This window comes from Antrostomus carolinensis, unplaced genomic scaffold (genome assembly GCF_000700745.2).
Source record: "Antrostomus carolinensis isolate BGI_N321 unplaced genomic scaffold, ASM70074v2 scaffold12396, whole genome shotgun sequence".
Classification (NCBI taxonomy): domain Eukaryota; kingdom Metazoa; phylum Chordata; class Aves; order Caprimulgiformes; family Caprimulgidae; genus Antrostomus; species Antrostomus carolinensis.
In genome coordinates, this window is record NW_010319846.1 from 23,944 (window position 1) to 44,140 (window position 20,197).

The 20,197-nt window shown below is 37.6% G+C and overlaps 2 protein-coding genes across 3 annotated transcripts in view; one reads left to right on the forward strand and one right to left on the reverse strand.

Annotated features, from left to right (window-relative positions):
- The window catches only part of TSPAN14 (tetraspanin 14), a 21,572-nt gene extending 14,411 nt beyond the window's left edge, over nucleotides 1-7,161 (forward strand). The window contains exons 4-8 of one of the 2 annotated variants that reach the window (XM_010169414.1): nucleotides 1-116; nucleotides 2,863-2,988; nucleotides 4,640-4,684; nucleotides 5,132-5,251; nucleotides 6,816-7,161. The exon at nucleotides 1-116 is cut by the window's left edge and continues 55 nt beyond it. In XM_010169414.1, coding sequence (XP_010167716.1) covers nucleotides 1-116; nucleotides 2,863-2,988; nucleotides 4,640-4,684; nucleotides 5,132-5,251; nucleotides 6,816-6,887 — 479 coding nt within the window. In that variant the 3' untranslated portion in view covers nucleotides 6,888-7,161. The remainder of the gene's footprint in view (nucleotides 117-2,862; nucleotides 2,989-4,639; nucleotides 4,685-5,131; nucleotides 5,252-6,815) is intronic. The other variant, XM_029085301.1, reaches the window with a different exon arrangement.
- A 6,342-nt stretch (nucleotides 7,162-13,503) lies between these two features.
- LOC114818632 (rap1 GTPase-GDP dissociation stimulator 1-like) lies at nucleotides 13,504-17,252 on the reverse strand (the record flags this gene model as incomplete). The annotated part of the gene is made up of 4 exons (XM_029085302.1): nucleotides 13,504-13,637; nucleotides 14,878-15,006; nucleotides 16,082-16,208; nucleotides 17,113-17,252. Coding segments are annotated over 4 exons (530 nt in total), but the record flags the coding sequence as incomplete, so codon positions are not given.
- Between the last annotated feature and the right edge of the window lie 2,945 nt (nucleotides 17,253-20,197).

Sequence of the window (20,197 nt, forward strand, 5' to 3'; positions counted from 1 at the left end):
CTTTCCTGTTCCAGGACTGGGTGAGGGACAGGATCAAGGAATTCTTTGAGAATAACATTAAATCCTACAGAGATGACATTGACCTCCAGAACCTCATTGATTCACTACAGAAAATAGTAAGTTAATATCCTGTCACTTTCATGTATTCTAGGAGAATATGTAGATTTGAAAGCTTTCCTTTTTGTTACAGTTTTATCATATTCTATAGCTAATAGTGCTGTGCTACAGATGTGCTGCTTTGCTCTTTTTGCATTGAAAGCATCAGGGAGGCAAGATATTCTGGGATATAGCACTGTTCTAACTGTGAATATGGAAGCTCTGCCAAGCCTCCATCTGCCTTGTGAACTTCTTGACTTGCTCCCTTGTTCTGATCAGTGTTACACCAGTCTGAGAGAAAAAAAAAAAAGTAAAAAAAAACAATAACAACAACAACAAAAAAAACAAAACCCCAAAACAAAACAAAAAAAAGCAAGCCTCTTTATCCTGAAAAAACTGAGCAATGGAATGGGTAGTCTGCACTCTTATTTAGGAGGCGCTGAAGTCTTGTACAGAGATGCAGCACAGGACCTTTTACCTTCTGAGATGCACCTAATCTTGAAGCAAAATAAGATTTTTGTTAACTGGGAGAGGCTAGTTTCTACTCAGGCAGTTGTCAATGAGGGTTGAAATAATTTTATGCTCCTGTAGTCCTAAAATGTTCAGTTACCAGAAGACAGTGATGTACACCAGGAGATGACAAGGCCTGTGCTAGTAAGGGCTTGGTGGCTTTCATTCAATCAGCTGCTTTTGTAATCATGCCCAGGAAACAACCAGTGAGGGTGACTTTTCTGATTTTGATTTATTTGTGTGTGGTCAAAAAACATACATATGGAGAGAAACAGAGTACATATGTGAGTGCTTCATGAAGAGGTAAACAGTTGTCTCGTTTATATATATTTTTCCCCCGTTATGAAAGAAGGTGGTTTTTGCCTGTCTTCCATCTTCTAGAAGACCATGTTTAGAAACCTGTGCTCATAGCTCAGTTTGATAACAAAGCATGTTTTAGAGTGGATACCAGTTTGGACAGCTGTATATTACGAGCAGCTTACCTATCCTGTTCATTCACTCCTCTGTGTGTTGTTATGGAAGCATCCTCTGACTGAGCTGCCTGATTGGATTTCAGTCCTGTTTAGCTTTTGGTGCTAAGAGCATCTTTTTGTAAGGGAAGGTTCCTCCTGGCCATGATTGTCTCGGTGTTGTCCACTCTGTTGTTGCTTTTTCCATTTATCTAGTTTCAGCGCAGTCAGACAGGCTAATACACTAAGCTGATTTACAGTTGAACTCCAGTTAAATACTTTTCAATGAAAATAAATGGCTGAGCTCACTAAAAGTTCACTAGCCAGATTAACAAGCCAATAAACCTGAAAAAGGGAAGACCAGAAAAATCTCTGAGTTGACCTGTCATTGATCCATACCTGCAAGTACTGAGGAAGGAGGAGAAGTAAGCAATGTGGATTAGCATGTGTTGTTCTGCAAGGGTTGAACAAGGTGCAGTAGTGTGTTCACATGTGTCACTGAAGCCTATCTTCTAAGGAGCCATGCTTCTTAGGCTGACTTGCTCTGTTCTTAGTGTGAACTCAGCTTTTTGTAGGCTGCTCCTTGCTCTGGCTAATTCTATTACTCTCAGGCCTGTAAGTGACCTCTCACAGTCCGTACCTTACTAAGGTAGACTAGCACATTTAGTGGTTGTGTGGCTTTTTACAAAGATGTAGGTGTGTCAGGGAGGAGGGTCTAGAGAGACAAAAATGAATCCCTTTTGCTTTCTTCATAGTAAATGTATTAGTGACTTAAAATTGTTTTTTTTATTCTGACCATTCTGTTCAGCTCTTTTTAGTCATATTTCTTGTGAAAACTGTAGACAATTCTGCTCTCTGTTCACATCCTTGCCTGTCGCAGCTTGATAGCTTCTGAATCCATTTACTGACTTCAAGTTTTGGCTGTCTCACAGACAGTTAAGTTAATACAAGTTTTGTGAAGACAGACAGTAGGCAGAGCAGAGATGTTAGATATATCCCAAGAGGATGGAACTTCATGAGGTATCAGAAAAATCTGTGTGATGGTGTAACTTTTCAAGTACTCAAATTATAGAGAAAGATTTCACCCTTAAATATCTAGGCTAGTAAACTGCAAAGCATAACTTAATAAGAAACTAACTTTCATTAGTTCCAGGACTTGAACATTCCTTGAAATGTTGGGGTTTCCCTGACCTGCAATTATGGCAATTACATTGCATGTTCAGGTCAAGAAACTTATGTGAAATACTTCTAGAGTTGACTGACCTTTAAGCTAGTGAGACTTCACCAGTTAATTCATTTGGAATTTCATATGAAAACTTTCTCATTTAAAAGAAAGGAAGTATATTCACAAATGTTTGGATCCACTTTTTACAGTAAACATGGAGAAGACTTGTTGATTCATGAAGATTTAAGGATGGAGTCACAAAGTCAAAGAAATTTTTCATAGTTTTTCTGGTTTTGTTTAGCTTGGAAATAATGATGTACAAAGCATTTGTATAAACCATTTTGTTGCACTGTTTATGGATGTACACTGATTGCATCTAGCAATTACATATAAAGTGATAACTTTTTATTTTGCTCATCATGCTGACGCCTATTTCCAGGAGCAGTATGCCAAATGTATTGCTTTGATTTCATAGAGCCACAGTATTGATTACTCATTTTTTATTCTGATGTTGCTATTGATTCTACACAGCCTTAGAGAAAGTGACGATGATGAAAAAAATATCATTCCAGAGAGTTCATTCAGTGGATAAATTGTCTCTAAAATACCCTCAAATGCTAAATGTTTGTTTATCTGTTGCAGAACCATTGCTGTGGTGCTCAAGGTCCAGATGATTGGGATCTTAACATATACTTTAACTGCAGCAGTGAAAGCAAAAGTCGTGAGAAGTGTGGCGTTCCTTTTTCCTGTTGTATACCTGATCCTGCTGTAAGTTCTTTCCTGGCTTTGTATTGCTCTGATGTTGTTGGAGAGTTATGAAAGGAAGTACTTCCTGAATAAGATTTGATGACTGGGGCTTTAAAAGGTCTTCTAAATTATCAAAAATTACTCTTGTGCGGACAAACTCTTTTGATGTTTCTGTTCCGTCCTCTTCAGAGTCCAAATGTGGCAACCTGTTATACAGCTGAAAATGTATTGTCATCAAGAATTAAAACTCTATTTGTATGACCTGAGTCTGCAAGTATTGGTGGCTGATACATCTTATTCCCAATGCATTGTTTCCTTGAATTCTGTCCTCTGTTACCTAGTTTGTAAGGACCTGAGAGCACTGTCTAAGCAGTGTATTTGCTCCAGTTAGAACTAATGTTACACCACCGCTCTGCCAGACAAGTAGGAGTAACTCCGATGTGCAGCTTGTTTATCAGCAACTAGTGAAGTGCTTATGCACAAACTTAATTTAAAGCATTTGAGTCAATTCTCTGGTTTCGGCAAGATTTAGGTACTTACTGGTTAGATCTGTTTACTAAACTTTGGGAATCTGACCCTTTCAGTGGAAGCCAAAATGTGGAGGTAGGAACTAACATAAAATGCTTTATAGTATTCGTGGGAATAGTTACAGCTCAAAGTCAGTCCAGCAGTCCTCATGTGGAGCAGATAGCCATTGCTAGGTTATACTGAGGCTTTTGGTTGTCTTGGGAATCAGCCAAGGGATGACTGTCAGGAAAATAACAGTCAGATTCAGTGTGAATCTGACAAACAATTCGTATTCCCTAGTAATTGTTTTTTACTTTAATTTGCTGCAACTTTTTCTGATGCTGGTACTATATTTAAGGAGATGTAAGTATGTTTAAGTCTTTTCAGTATGAGATTCTACTCCAAATATTTCAATAATAACTCATTCATTGTGTAAATTATGCTAAAATTGTGTAATACATACGTTTTCATAAGTCTCATACAGAGAAAACAAATGTCTTAAAAGGACTGTCTTAGCATCTTTGGAGACAAACACTGTTATTGGGTTGTGTGGGGTTGTGATCTGGAAGGTGTTTATGGTCTTCCTACTTGGGATCTGCAACTGAAATGTTTTGTATACCTAGGCATATCTTGGAGTTGGGTTATGTGTGAGACTTGGAACTATCAACTGAGGGGGCTCAAGGATCATATAACTGTTACTTGTTTTAACTGATTGGGATAGCAAGTTGTATACCACTTGAAATGGTGGAGTTGAAAGGCATATTTCGCTACTGCAGTTGTAAATAAATCAGCCCGGTACCTTTATTGTTACCTCAGTGTTTAGGTGTCATGTGAAATAGCTAAGATGAAACTGACCTTGGAAATGCAGATGTCTTATCTGTATGCTGGCAGTACAGTTGCTGTGCTTCCTGTCAGAAAGTCCTTGGTAGTTGAAAGCCAAATGATAGAAGCAGCTGGGATTTCTGGTGGAGGATGTTTTCCTGCTAGTATACACCTCTGCTTTGTCATTACTTTTCCTGTGTTCTGCTAGTGCTTTGCTCATTTTTACTAAAAATGCTTCTTAAAATGGCTGGTTCTGACAGTCCTGATTTGTTTGTCTGTGAATCTAAAAGACAGAAGCAAGTAGAATTCAATTGATTTATCTTAAATCTTTTTTGCTTTGCAGCAAAAGGTTGTGAATACACAGTGTGGCTATGATGTCAGAAAGAAGGTAAGACGCTGGGATCTTCCTGTCTGTAATGTTCTGTGCCTGCATAGGCAAAACTATAAAAACAGTGGAATTGCTGATAGATAGGTCAGCTTAAAATTCTGGGAACTAATTGATTGTGATACATCATGCTACAAGTAGAGTGTGGTAAAGATTGTCCATTTTTTAAAGTAAATTTGTACTGTGGGAGGATGGAGAAAACAAGTGATGGAACAGGTAAAGGGAAAGGTGTGTTTCAAAAAGAGGAAGGACTTGCATTTCAAATGTCCATTTCAGTTATTAGTTATAATTGTTTAATTCTGAATTATATTATCTGCTAATTCTGAAGTATTCTGGTAAAAAGATTTGTAGGAAGTTGCATTAGTTTACAGATTTGCATTAGTTTAGCTATCATGTGACTGATCTTAACTTGAGTAGAAAAGTAATATTCTTATTCTTCTCTGCGTTCAGAGCAAGAGTCAATGGGATGATCAGATTTTTGTCAAAGGATGTATTCTTGCTCTTGAAGCTTGGTTACCCCGAAATATCTACATTGTTGCAGGTGTCTTCATAGCTATCTCACTGCTCCAGGTTAGTTATTTTTGTTACACTACTTTGAAGAAAGTTTGAAATTTGCAGATAGACCTACTGAAGGTAAAAGTATTATGGAGAGAGGTAGTGTAAATATTTTGACAGTGTGGATTTCTTTAGGTATGAGAATAATATGGCAAAAATAATAAGTATGGGGATGGGGGCTTGGAGTGAAAATACCTGATATCAACAAATTTAATTATGTTGAAATTGTTTCTCTAAAGCAATGATTATAAAAATACAAGTATACTTAAGTATATGATGATTGATGTATATTATTATATATTAATATAACAATATGGTAATACATTATTATTATCTAAAATAATGTGATACAATAATATAATTCTTACATTTCAATATGCCATGAGAGAGGGGAGATCTAGTCATCCACTCCTGTAAATCTGAACTACAGCCTTCTATCAGAAATGTGAAATGGCAGAAATACATTTCTGTCCTTCATCCTAAGATTACCACTCAGCTGGCTGTAAGTGACATGTAGCATACTGCTTAAGAAAAATTGAGAATGGAAGAGTGGGGAAATTGATGAGAAGGTTCCAAATGTGATATTAGCAGAACCAGATGAGGGAGTTGCTAAGACTTCTTCCAGTACCTGGTTGATGCTTGGTATATCAAAGAAAAAGAACCAAAAATCTCAGTATAATATATATATATATATGAGATTACTTTTTCAAGGTGAATCTTGCTTTCATTGTGTAGTTATTTACACTTACCTAAATTTCTCTGCTTGTATTTTCAAACTGGGTCTTGTGCATTAAACTATTTCATGGTGGGACTGAGAGTTAGACATAACCTGTCTCCTTCTAAAACAGATCTTTTGGCTTTTCAAAAACTCCACCCCAGTCTCTTGTTGTTTTTCTAAGAATGTTTCAGGAAATGTCCAGAGTTATGGATTTATCTTGTTTGTAAAAGATGATTTCCCTGAAAACTTGAATGAATGTTAAAATTCAAATTTAAATGCCCCAGAATAATCTGGGACTTTTCTCACTTCTGTTTGTGACAAGAATTTCAGTTTAGTACAGGTAATTCAACATTCTGTATGTATTTAAAAAAAAAAAATCAGAAAATTGATTGGATTATGCAGAGTTGTGCAGTGAATGAAAATGCCTGATTTGTAACTTTAGCAATAGGTAAGTGTGAGTGTTAAGACTCAAATAAGCTTGATTAAGTGGATTTCTTCCAGCTCTAGGACATCCAGAAGCTTATTATTTTGAATGTTTCTAAAGTGTTACATGACAGCATCTTTATCATGTGTTTTATTTCCTGCAAGATTCTGCTGCCTTTACTACTTCTTAGTAATAGCCATTCTTTGACAGATGATCCTGGCTATGAAATTGTATCTTTATGAATGCATATCTTTATTTACAAGAGTAGTTGCACTGGCTTCAGTGCAGTGTAATAGGAACACATAAAAAGTAGGTTCCCATTCTGCAATAATGACTAATAATAATAGGCTCTAGTTTTTAGAGACATCTTGCAGACTGGTACATCACAAGTATTTAATCTCACAAATGTTTTTTTTTTTTTTTTTTTCTCTTTTCAGATTTTTGGGATTTTCCTAGCCAGGACATTGATTTTTGATATTGAAGCTGTAAAGGCAGGTAATGCCTTCTGAATATAAAAGCAGACACATGTTGCAGAAATGTGTATTTTGCAGTTATTGGTTGGACACCAAGGTGGAAGAAATGCACAGACCATGAAATACTCCTGTTATTAAAAGCCTTATGTGGTTTTATTTTACCCCGTTCATGCTTTTTGTTAGAAGCTGGTACAAAAAAAAAAAAAATCTCTGAACACGTATCTGTCTACCTTTTTGCTAACAAGACAACTCAGTGCACCAGCGTTGATCTCTGAGGAAGAAATGGAATTTCCCAAGACATTGGCGGAACAGATTTTAAAGATTGTAACAAGGAGACGTGAAACTGCTGTAAACCCTTTCCTTGAAGGATTACTGTGAAGATTGTTCTGTTTTCACTCCCAACTGTCATCTGTCTCGAAATGTAATCTTTTCAGAAGGCATGCTGATTTCTTCAGAATCTTGAAATTGTTTTAATATCTACAGTAGTGTAATTTTTGGCAAGATACCCAGCAACCATAATTGTGTTGGTATTGGAAATTGGAAGAAAAAAGTCACAAATCGTCTAGTTCTTTAACTGATTTTCAGTTGTGCAGAAGTAGGGATATTTCTCTTTGGGAATATCATAGATGTCTCAGGAACAGGAACTCGTGCTCAGCATCAGAGCTTGAGTAACCCGTGTTGTTTTGAAAATGCCAGCCTTTTTTCAAGAGGGGAAAAAATCTGACTATCTGTAGCATTATATGTTAGAAGTCTCCATTTCAGGCGAGGGGGTGTGAATCCCTGATGCTGTTTCCTGTCTGAAAAAAATGTAAATCTTCTTTATTTGTAGAAGAAAAAAGTCTTTAAAAAATGCTTAGCTTTTTATTGATCAGTAATATCTTTAAAAAGTACTGTATGCAGAAATTTCAAAATGTAGCTTGTTTCAGTAGGTAGCAAGCATGCTATGATAGCTGTTGATGGTTTTTGCCTTTCGTCTAGTTTCTCTCAGAACTGCTATATTGATCTTCACAAGCCCCAACTGCTAATATCAGGACTGATGAAAAACATTTACATTCAGAATTGATCCCTACTGAAACCTGGTTTTTAATGAGGAAATACATATTTGGTGAAATATTAGAGTTGCTGAATTTTTAAATCTTCTGTAAAGCTATTGAATCATCAGTTCTACTTATATCCTGATACATGCTTCAAATGCCAGTCACAGTATGGTGAACCGAGCCAGAATGATTTCTTCACAGTAACTTTCTGCATCAAACTGAACTACCCTTGCTGAAGACAACTTTTTTTTTTATTTTTTAATTTTTATCAGAAGAAAACTAAATTCTCTCTTCCTGCCCTCCATTCTTTGGGGGTTCAGTGGGTGGATCTGTAGTTCAGTAAGAGCTAGTTTTCTCTAAAAGACTTTGGCATAGTATTTTTAGCTTTAAGATAGCTGTAGCTGTCAGTTTTACTGTGGACCATATAACTAGCAGTGGTTACTGCTTCCAGTCACACCCATTTTTTCAGGGAGAGCAGGTTTATTTACAGTGCCTAATGTAGTGTAAATTTTAGAAAAGTATATATTTTTATAATGATATTTTACTACATGTAGTCTGCCTGAAGGATTTAATACTTGTATTTCCAAAGTATATGGCTTTCTTAGGAAGCCAAACTTTTAAATATCTCTAATATCCTTTTTTCTATCATGCATGCATTAACAAACATTTCACTTGCGAAAGCTGATCAACAGCAAGAATCGTTGTGTCTGTATTGATTGTCCAGGTATCCTTCTGACTTTTAATCTGAGAATCGTTTTGCAGACAACATTGTACTTCTCGTGTACTTCAGTTCAGCTTTGATAGTTCTTTTTCTGGACAGTGATTGAAGCACAACAGGAAAAGGAAGCTTGTCTAAGGATGGCTGATTTCCTTACAATAGCAGAGAACAGTCTGCAGTTACTCATCTGAAAAACCTGAAAGTAAAATTGTTAGAAGTGCACTGTGGTTTTTTTGGGTTTTTTTAAGCTTTGATATACAACAAGGAGACAATAATCACTGAGGGGAGAGTAAAAGGCATTTCTTCTGTAGAGCCTTGAATCAGAGGTCTGTATTACTTATTTGTTGAATCTAGTCCATTAGGAGCAGCCAAAATTTGCTGCTGTTACTGCTACTTTGCAAGCAGTAAAGCAGTGTCCAGCAACCTTTGCTTTAAACACTGGTGTTTGAAATTTTGCAACACCTTATCAGTCGACTTACATTGTTAAGGTTATGTGTAGTAATCCGATGTATGCAAAATTGGAGAAGGATGTTTTCTATTTGTAACTTTTTATTCATAAAACATTGCATTCAAAATTGAATCTAGGGAGTGCTTTTTCCTTTGCCACTTTTAACACAGGAAGCTCCTAATGCTGGGAAGTAATTTCAGCAGTTGGTGAAAATCATCGTGGTGTCAAAGATTACCTGTGGAGTTTATGCACTGAAATTAGCTGCTGACAAGAGCCAATGTCACGGATCAGGATTCCAGTGTCTGCAAATCTTGCCAAGTTGCCTGAAGATGAATGAATACTTGGTTTCTTTTTGGAGTACTGTTTGTATGCAAAACAGAATTTAAGTGTTGTCTTTCCACAGTTTGTTTGTACTGGCTTTGGCTGTATTAACACCAGCTTTGTATCAATGTTCTGGTGATTTGGAACTGAATTCAAGAGAGCAAGCTCAACCTATTTGAGGATCTTTAAATTTATGGAGTGATTTTTTTCACTGTGGATAAACTTCTTTGTGCTTATTCAGTATCACTTTTAAAACCGTGGGGCTCTAGGCTGGTTTACCCCTAGATGTTTTGAAGTGCATCCCCATTGGTGGTACACATGGCTAGTGTAGTTTCAGACTTGGAATGGGCATGCTTTCTTACCACTTTCTACTTAGTTATATTTAACAACTTCTCTGTGGACCTGCAGTGACTTCATGGCTGAAGATTTAGGTTATGATTTTAAAAAGTCTCATCAGCAAAAGCAGTTGGGTGTGAGCCTGCCTCTATAGCATCAAAGGAGAAGCAATTCAATGATCTCACAAAGAGAAGTTTGATAAATTGTTGATGTTGAGATTTCAGTGGTTGCACTTGGAACAACTCCACAAACACTACGATGGAAACAAGCTTTTTAATGAAGATGTCAAATATGAGATTGGACTTGAATAACTAGACTGAGAGAAGAAAACTTTGCAGTGTCTTTTATTTATCAGAAAGGAGCACAATTTATTTCTGTGAAGCAATGTATTTATTTGTCAGTATGTTTGTCGGTGTAGCTGCCCTTTTGTTTCTATCAGTATAACTGTATTTGGACATAGTTTCCCTGTACATGAAGAGGAAGATGAATATAAGCACTGAAAAAAGTACGGTGACCAAAGGAGCTTTGGTTGCCTCCTGAAGACCTGAATATTTCTTCCAAAGGGGTCTTTAGTTCTGATGACCCTGATACAGTGCCATGTGGTTAGATTTATACCTCCAATCCATTGAGGATGATGTCACAACTGGCTTATACATAAAATTGCCTTGATTTTTGTCTCCTCATTACATCCTTTCCTCTTCCTTCCCACTACCACCTGTGGGTTATCATGCAGCTTGAATGTTGTTTAGCCAGTGGAAGATGGGGGTTTCTGTCTCTTCTTCCGAGATAGCTTTTCTGGGTAACTTTCAGAATATGTTTTTTAAGCCTTAAATTTGATTAAATAAAACTTAATGTTTTGTACTGCTGGAGTTTGATTTCTAATATTTGTTGCTTCCAGTCGCTAGTATTTCCCTCTCTAAGGCTACTGAGACTGCAATTTGTAGATAACTACAGAAATGGTGAAGGTTAGATGATGTTTGTGTGTATATTTTGCTGAAACTAATGATTTTATTTTCACTCTGGGCTGCTGAATAGCAAATTATACTGGTGCTTTATTCTCCATTGTTAATGGAAAACTGTGAACAAGTGAAGAGCTGCAGAATGGTGTAGAGAAATTAAATCTCTGGACACCCAAAAAGTTTAAACTGGTGTTTGTACTTTGACTGCCATTATCCACAGTTACCACTCTTGTGATTTGCACAGTCTGTGGTTTGTCATGTCCGAGCAGTGATCCTGAAACTACTCTTAAGAGTGCAGAAGGGAAGTAACTTTCAGGTTTGAAAATGAGGCTTGCAGAAATAGGATTGTGTCTGCTTCTTTCACCATTTAAACACTTCCTTAATGCATTAAAACCTGATTTTAGTTTTAATAAGGTCAGAGGAACATTTAGCCAGTAGATAATGGCTATATTAGAATAATGCAATAACTAGAATTAGATTCTCTAGAGTATTAAGACTGGATAACTTCTGGTAAGAATGAGTTAACTTGAATGTGGGTATTTGGTGTGTATGTATGTAGAACTTGTAATGAATCCTGATATATTTCATACTTATGCCAGATGTTTTTCTGAAATAGAGATTGTCTAAAGCTATTTCTCACGTTGACCTTGGAAACATGTACAATGCTCATATCACTGTGTACTTTAAGCTAGAGGAGACTACACATGGCTCAACTGTTGTTTTTCTTTTCTCATATTATGTGGTCCAAACCTGCATGTATGTTACCAAGTGACTTGTCTGGGGTGGTTTTATGAAATTCCCTTTCTCAAGAGTACTTCTAAGAGTGATATTCAGTGGTGAATGTAGTGGGCTAAGTAGTGTTAACAAGTCTTGCAAGTGGGAAAGCTTTTGAAGGAACCAAGTTGTAATCTTTGCAGACATAAGCCAGTTATACTTAAATTGTTTGAGAACAGGGGGCCTTATTGACTTTGAAATATTCTCTGATTTATAACCTTTTTTTAGAGATAAGTATTTTCCTGATTCTTTTGTCTCCCTCCCCCAATGATTTTTACTGCTGGCTAAAAACTGTCATAGTTTCTTAGCGCTTCAGTTTCTAGAACTACAGGGTTTTAAATTTGATACCGTAGGTCTTGGCAATGTGACTCTGCAACCTACTTGCAACTGCTTCAAAAAGTTCCCATAAAAACAAGTGGTGCAGTAGATCCTGTTCTTGCCTTTTTTTATCAAGTGATCATTTTTAAATAGTGAAAGGTTTCTTTAGAAATGTTGAGAGACATTTGTTTTACTGCAGTTTTTCATTATCTAAAGCTAAACCCAGGTTCTCTTACTGGCAGTAATCTAATGAAATGCCAGCTGCCTCCAAATCTTCACTCATACTCACTTGTAATTTCTAACTAGCTTTAATTTGTATCTTGTCCAAGCTGTGTACGGACGTTGACTGCAGTTGCCTGTAAACTTTGCTTGTACTGAATTTCATTCCAGGTTACAACAACTGCAACTATGAAATTAGGACAAGACCTCAGATACTTAGGAATGTAGCTTGTGACACTAGCAGGTAAAAACTCATGAGATGAAATTTAAAATTGGAAATTAAAGGGGGAGTTCATTTAAAGGTACAGGTTTATGGTAGTTTTGGCATGTTCAGTTGACAGCTGGACTCACAGGTTGATTCACAATGTGCAGAGGTTGAATTGGTGCAACATTGCCTGTTGCGTTGTTTAAGCTACAGTTCCTGTCTAATCTAAAACACCGTTGTTTCAGGTTACATGATAGGAGCTTGAGATTTTTGTGTTATGATTTTAAAGTCCTATTGATATAAGAAAAAGTTGCAGGCTGTATCCTGATTTGACAAAACCAAGGAACTTTAAATGTATCACAGAAGTGGTAATTGCCTGATACTTCTCATCTTTTCTAAGACCACTTGTGCAGTGACTTTAGCCTGGCTGGCAGACAAACACTGAACAGCTGCTTGCTCACCCTCCTGCAATGGGATGGGGGAGAGAATCAGAAGGGTAAAATTGAGAAAACTCATGGGTTGAGATAAAAACAATTTAATAATTGAGATGAAATTAAAATAATAATGCTAACAGTAATAATGGAATACACAAATGAGTGATGCACAGTGCAGTTGCTCATCACCTGCTGACTGGTGCCCAGCCCAGTCCCCAGCTAGCGATCCCAGAGCAGAGACAATCCTGAAACTGAAAACACAATCCCAGAAGAGAGAGAGAGGGCCCATGAGATCCCCAAGATCCGGCCAACCCTCAGTATATACTGAACATGATGTTATATGATACATAATATTCCATTGGCATATCTAAATGCCAGTTTGGGTCTGTTAATTTTACTGGGATCCCTCCAGTTTCTTCTGCACCTGCAGACTAGCAAAACATGGGAAGTTGAAATGTCCTTGATTTCCTTGGTAACAACTAAAAAACATCAGTGTGTTATCAACATTCTTCTCATAACAAATGCCATACTGAAACCAAAACAGTATTATTCTAGGTACTAAGAAGAAAATTAGCTCTACCCTAGCAAAGCCAGGACAATTTGCTTGATGGGCCTTATTCCTATTGCTGCATATCAGTAGCTCAGTGAAGAGCAGCAGTGATGCAAGTATCTGTAGGCCAAACGGATGAGCAAATGAGTGTGTTTTTTTGGGTTTTTTTATTTTGAGGGGGTTTTTTGTATGTACAGCTTTAAAAGCAGGAGCTGTACCTGGGCTTTAGTAGTATTGGTTGTGGGGCAGCATGACAAATGCAAGGTAGGGTTGGCAAAGCTGGTTGCCTTTGTCTCAACAGCAGTGCAGGGTTGCTATGGGGAAGAAGGAAGACTAGTGGGATGCCTCTCCTCTCAAAACCTGTAATGTTGTGATAGCTTCCTTGACCACGTTTGCATTGCTGTGACTGCAGAGTTGTTCAAGGGTTTCTTTAATCTTGTCTTCTTCTATTTCTTGTCTCAGATCACCTGAATGGGAGATGAAATGCTGCCTTTTAGTGATATGCCATGGCATAGTGGCTACCAACAATTACTGTAAGATAAAAGTTTGGAGTACTTGCTGTTTAAAATGAGCTGCTTTAAGTTAAATACATTTCTCAATAGATACACTTTCAGCCATTGAAAGTATTGAACAGGTTAAGATTTTTTTTTTTTTTCTTCTATTTGACTTCCAAGAACTGATTGAAGAAAAGCACTTGTTTGAAAATATAGTACTGGACAAGTTCCAGCATTTATTACCTGTATGCTTTTTGTTAGCCTTTCATATTATTAAGACTCAACTCTTAGTGTTACAGTTAGTGCTAAGTATATACACCCCTGGAAAAAAGTCTTCCAACTCACATCTGTTGTTGGTACTCTGTAGCAGTACTGAAGGGTGCAAATACTTAGTCCTATTCCAGTATCTGTGTGACTACAGGGAAAAAAATAGCGTATACTGCAAAATCCAGTTTATCTGCCAATATAGGGTGGCTCCAGGATTTGAAAGGCAGCTCCCCTTGTGGTGAATCTTCACCTGAGCCCATCATTATTTTTGATTTACATGATTTATGTATTAAGACATGAGAAACTGGCATGAGATCTTTGGACTTGTGGTTTCAAGGTAGTTGTTTTCAGTTAGTCACACACATGAAGGATGAGTCTAATCTTGCTCAAACCATTTTAAGTCTTCCCTAACCATGGAGTGAGAGAAATGGAAATTATACCCTTCATACATTCTACTAAGAGTTGCTGTGCAAAGACAGCATTGCTAAAATTTCTTTTTTTATCTCAGCTTCTGGTTTGCTTACAGCATAGGCAGAACAAATGTATGCCTGCCTGTGCAAGATGATACAGCCTCTTTATTTCTTTGAACACAAAAGTGCTGTGATATATACAGGACCTGGGACTGACAGACATTTGGGGATGGTGAATTTGGACAAAGATGCCTTTATTCCAAAGCTCTGATTTTGCTATTTCAGGACTCAATTATGCCACTGACTCATTGGAATAAAGCCTTTCTTTTTTTATTCAACTGATGGTTTAATCAACTTTTCATAAAGAAGCTGCTTGACTGGGATTTGTGGTGATGAATAAAGAATGAACCTCTTTAATATCCTTTACTACTCACTGACTGCTACATTGCAAGCAGCACATTTCAGTAACAGAAAACACTTGTGTTTTCATCACAAATATCAATCCTTTCCTCCCCACCAACTTAAACTGAAGTTACCTGAATTAAGAAGGCTGCACAAAAGACCCATTGAATTATATTTCACCTCGGGACTTGTATTATCATCTTGTAGAAGTTTGTGTAAGCTTTGAACTAGCTGTGATTCCTTAAAAGATTCCTCAAGGGTTTCTGAAAAATAAGTAAACAAATACCTGAGCTGTTACCTGAAACGAAGCTCGAAAGTGAACATGTTTGCTTTTTAAAAATAAAATTCTTGACTGGCTTAACTTCGTATTGGCTCTACAGGGATCAATTTCTGTGTTTTCTTTACAGTGTTTCTTCACTGACCTCATTCTGGAAGACAGAACCTGTATACACACTGTATAAAATAACCTCATAATAGATTAAAATTTGCAGTAGTCAGTGCTGGAAATGTTGATTCACACTAGTTGCCTAAATGAGTTTGAGAGCCTTAATGGTGGACCAAGCAATAAAATGGTCTCTTTACTGTCTTGCTTGTTGGTATAGAAGTTCCAAATTTCAAGTCAACTATTTCTTTTAAATTTATCTTTTATTGTATGTAGATTTCTGTGGTGTCTATCTTTATTGTAATAAATTGAGACCTATTTTCAAATGCATCAGTCATACAGGAAAAATATGGAAAAAAAAATATACTCAGTATCTCTGAAGTAAGAGTAGTTAGAGCTGGTACAGTTTTCTTACTTGTTTCATTTGCATTCTACAAGGCCCTTTTGTCTATGCTTCTGTTTTATTCTCTCCTGCACTCAAATGTATCTTCTGAAGATTATTTCCTCTATTTATAGGCTTCATTGACCATTCAAGTCCCTAATTTGTCCTTAATTTTATCTTCATTGAGACTTTCTCATATTTTTCTCTAGTCTTCATCACCTTTATTTTCCTTCTTTTTTTTTTTTTGTTGTTGTTGTTGTTGTTGTTGTTGTTGTGTAGGTTTCTAGCATCATACCATGCTACTCAACAGATTATGCCTGTCCACACAACCTGGTCTACAACACTACCACACAACACTTGACTCTACCCTAAACAAAAACACTCTTCAGGCAATTTCTGAAGGCTGTTGCTTTTGTTGTCTTCTGGATGGCTGACCTCCTTTAATTTATGCTGAAGAGCCAAATTTAGATAAGCAACATGCTTTTTCTTACATGTCTTGTAGAATTAACATCATGGCAATGTTTCTTAGTAATTTAAGATCTTGCACAAATAAATTATTTTAGGAGAAAAATACCTAAATCGATTGCAGATGCTATTGCCAAGGCGTTCAGAGCCTCATTCTGCATGGCAGCATGTTCACTTGTTGTCATGGAAACCAGATGCTTCACTCCTTGTGCCTCTTGGATGGCTTTGACCACTTCCTATTAAAGCAAAGGTAAAATATCACAGATGGAAATCAGACTTATGAATAAAGTATAATGAAGAGAGAAATGAGATTGCACTTCAGCATCTGAATAGATGGAAATGATTTGCCTGCTGCAGTGCAAACTGATGACATTTGAAGACTAGAGATAACATTTCTTTGGCACTGATCGTACATGTCTGCTTGGGCTGGTCTAATTTACTTGGAATATTGGTACTTACAATTATGTATGTGTATCTAAGATAAAAATAGATACATTTTGTCTCGAGTTTTAGTTTGACATTATTCTGTTTTTTTTATTTCAAGCCTTCAAACTGGCAAAGTTTTACTTTATTGAAACCTGTTCAGATCGTATCTACTGTTGTTTATCACTACCTCAAAGTAAATTGTGATTGGGATGCCTGAGTATAATAACATGATTTCCAAGGAACAGAAGCTTGTCCTAATATGCCAGCAGATACAGGTCACGCCAGATTCATCCATCACTAGATAGATAACTGGGCTTTTTGGAGCTCCTTGAGGATTGATGTTCTGGATAGGTCTGGGTTATCTTTGCCATTTTAATTTAAAATTTAAAAGTAATATTTATGGAAAGAGAAAAGCTTTACCTATGTACCATTTGTTTAGCCGTACTCAAGCAGGGTGAAAATTAACAAGTGACAGTAAGTAACCATAGTGCTCTTTCTGTGCAGTATCTGTGGCTATGGAGAGCACTGCTTTCCTGCTCACCTTCCCATTATTGGTATTGAGGCAGACTAGAGAGGTTTTTACTGTGAATTGTAATCTTTTTAATTACAAAGCTGTATGTGCTACTTAACACTTAACCCATAGCTATATTGATAAGCTTTAAAAATATTTGAGAAGGATAAATTAGAAATATATCAGACCAGTAGCTCTCATACTTGGGATCTGTTGTGACGTAAGATTGATGCTAGCAACCGATTTGCTTCTCCACGAAGGCTGGTGTCGTCATTAGTGTTGCACCACTGTACAAGTCTGTTGAGCAGCATGGGGTCTTGGCCCAGGATTTCAGCCGCATCAGCTGAAGAGAAAAGCATCACCAGGAGACATTCAAAATCAGACTTCTAAGTCTTTCTGCCACAGAAATGTGAACGTAGAAGTAGCCAGGACCACAGGATTGACCTCAGTATCCATGAGAACTGTAACTAATGTATTGGCCTAATGCCAATTGTGTTAGGGCAACTCTTGAAGGTAAAGAACAAAGTAAGTTGTTACAGTAGACCTATCCTTTTTAAGAGGCTGCTGAAGCAGGGCTTAAAGTGAGCAGCTTCATATCTTTGAAAGCAAATATTGTGTTGCTATACTGAAATCTTTGTGAGAACTGTCCTTTCCTGATTGGTTTCTTGCACTTGCTTTTTGAGCCATGCACTAATGTAATCATGGGCTCTTTAGAGTCTGTTCTTGCTGTTTCAGTGCTCTCGGTAATGGTGATAATTACTGTTGGTAGCATGTGGGAAGCCGAGTCTTAGTGCAGAATTGCAGCATGTCTCTAATTGCATGTCCCAAGTCTTATATGTGTGTTGAACTGTGTATTAGGCATCATCAAAATTCCCTAAAGAGTTTGGAGGAGCCTTTTAATTTGCCTTCCCCTGTGCTTCAGGAACTCAAGACTTGCTAGAAGTATTAATCTGTATGGTTGATATTTGGAAAAAGCCTCACTAGGTAACTTTTCCTAAGAAGGGGAACTCTAATGATATACTGTGGTTTAAGGCTTTTTGCCACTAAGGGAGGCTACTCCCAAAGCTCCATCAGCAAAAGGAACTTTACTCATACTCTTGTAATATTGCATCAGTCTAACACATGTGAGTCTTGTTGCAGATTAATAGTGCACCTTTTAAAGTGATGTGGATCAAAAGTGACTTAACTGGTGGAAAGTGATTTTCTAAGCAAAGGAAAAATGCAGATATAAGGGTGCTGAGGACTGTGAAATACTCTGTATTAACCAAATATGTTAAGTAGGGATTCCCTGAGAACATCCTAGTAAATACTGCTTCAGTAACTGCAGCTAGTTCATTCTTTTCAGTACTTAAGACAGAAATTTTATACATTGGTGAAGGGTATCAGGAGAAAGATAAGTAGTAATTTATACAATTTAAGCTGCCTTTTTGTAGGAATTGAGTGCTCATCCATTTGGCTTTGAGCACAGAAAAGCTGTTTTGTAAACTGCCAAACCGCTGTTTCTGTGTGTTCCAGTTGATCATGAACTGAGGATATAAGTGCACAGTAATTCCAACTGGGCACCAGATGTAGCAGCTGAGGGGAAACAATAGTCACAGGACAGATGCTCACTTTTGGTGTAGAATTACTCTATTTGCAAAAATATGCTGTGGTTATAAGATTTAATTCAAATTTAGGAGTCTCATGACAAATTTAGAAGTCTCTTGTCCTTTAGGATAAGGCCAACTGTATCCTGGGCTGCATCAAGAGAAGCGTGGCCAGCAGGTCGAGGGAGGTGATTCTCCCCATCTACCCGGCTCTCATAAGGCCCCACCTGGCGTACTGTGTCCAGTTCTGGAGCTCCCAACACAAGAAAGACCAGTTAGAACAAGTCCAGAGGAGGCCAGGAGGATGATCCAAGGGCTGGAGCACCTCTCCTACGAGGACAGGCTGAAAGAGTTGGAGCTGTTCAGCCCAGAAAAGAGAAGGCTCCGGGGAGACCTTACAGCGGCCTTCCAGTACCTGAAGGGGCCTACAAGAAAGCTGGGGAGGGACTTTTTACAAGGACAGGTAGTGACAGAACAAGGGGAAATGGCTTTAAACTGGAAGAGAGCAGGTATAGATTAGATATTAGGAAGAAACTCTTCACTGTGAGGGTGGTCAGACACTGGAACAGGTTGCCCAAGGAAGTTGTGGATGGCCCCCCCCCGGGAGAGTGTTCAAGGCCAGGCTGGATGAGGCTTTGAGCAACCTGATCTAGTGGAAGGTGTCCCTGCTGATGGCGGGGGGGTTGGAATTAGATGAACTTTTAAGGTCCCTTCCGACCCTAACCATTCTATGATTCTATGTAGTTACTTGTAATTAAGAGTTTTTCTTGCTGATTTCATTATGGTCACCTTGAGTCCTATCACATGTCTGCCCCCCACCCCTTGGTGCTGGAAGACCAGAGATGAGTATGAAATGTGAGTTGTGTGCTCTGAAGAAGGAAAGATGCAGTAAACGCCTTCATGGGAAATATGCATTCTCTATGAAGGACTATAAAGTGTCTGTGAGCTTTTTCCAGTCTCTTCAAATGGTTCCACTTCTGAAAGAAGGTAACCAGGAAGCTCCCTGCTCCTTTGGAAGCAAATTCAGAAAGCTAAAATGTGGGGAAAACTCTGCATGGTTTTAAGGTGCTGAGAAGTTTGTCTCTCGGAGCTAAGTCAACCTATACTCTTTCTATTTTAGGGAGGGAGATAAGGAAGGATGGAGATTTTATTTTATTTTTTTTTTTTTTTTTCAAGTACATTAAGGAACAATCCACAGGTCAAAATCCCACAAGGAGTCTGGAAGCTTCTAGCCTAGTTGAATATGTTTGTTTTGAGATAAGTTACCTGTCATTGCACAAACACCTGCGTATTACTTCCTGTAACAGGAAGGCTTTTATTTCTAGGTCAGATGTTACATGTTAGTCTGAGGAGATAATGGTAATCCAGTTTAGTCCAGAAAGCTGAAAGAGGTAAGAAGGTGGTGAATGGAACCAGTTTAAGAGCTTTGTTCAAAGATGGTGTTTTGACCCAGTTTCACAGGGACTTCCTGATGTCTATCAACAGTAGAGCACTTTGAGATAAAATCCAATCAGTTGTTCTTAACAGGAACAGGAGGACCTTTTAACTTACAAAATGCCAAATTTAAATAAGTTATGTGTATGATTGAATTTTCATTTGAGCTGGAAGTCCTTTGGCTGTTGATGTGTGCAAGTTCTTCTGCTCCACTGAAGCAAAACAGTGGAAAATCTAGGAGTTATAGAATCATAGAATCATAGAATGG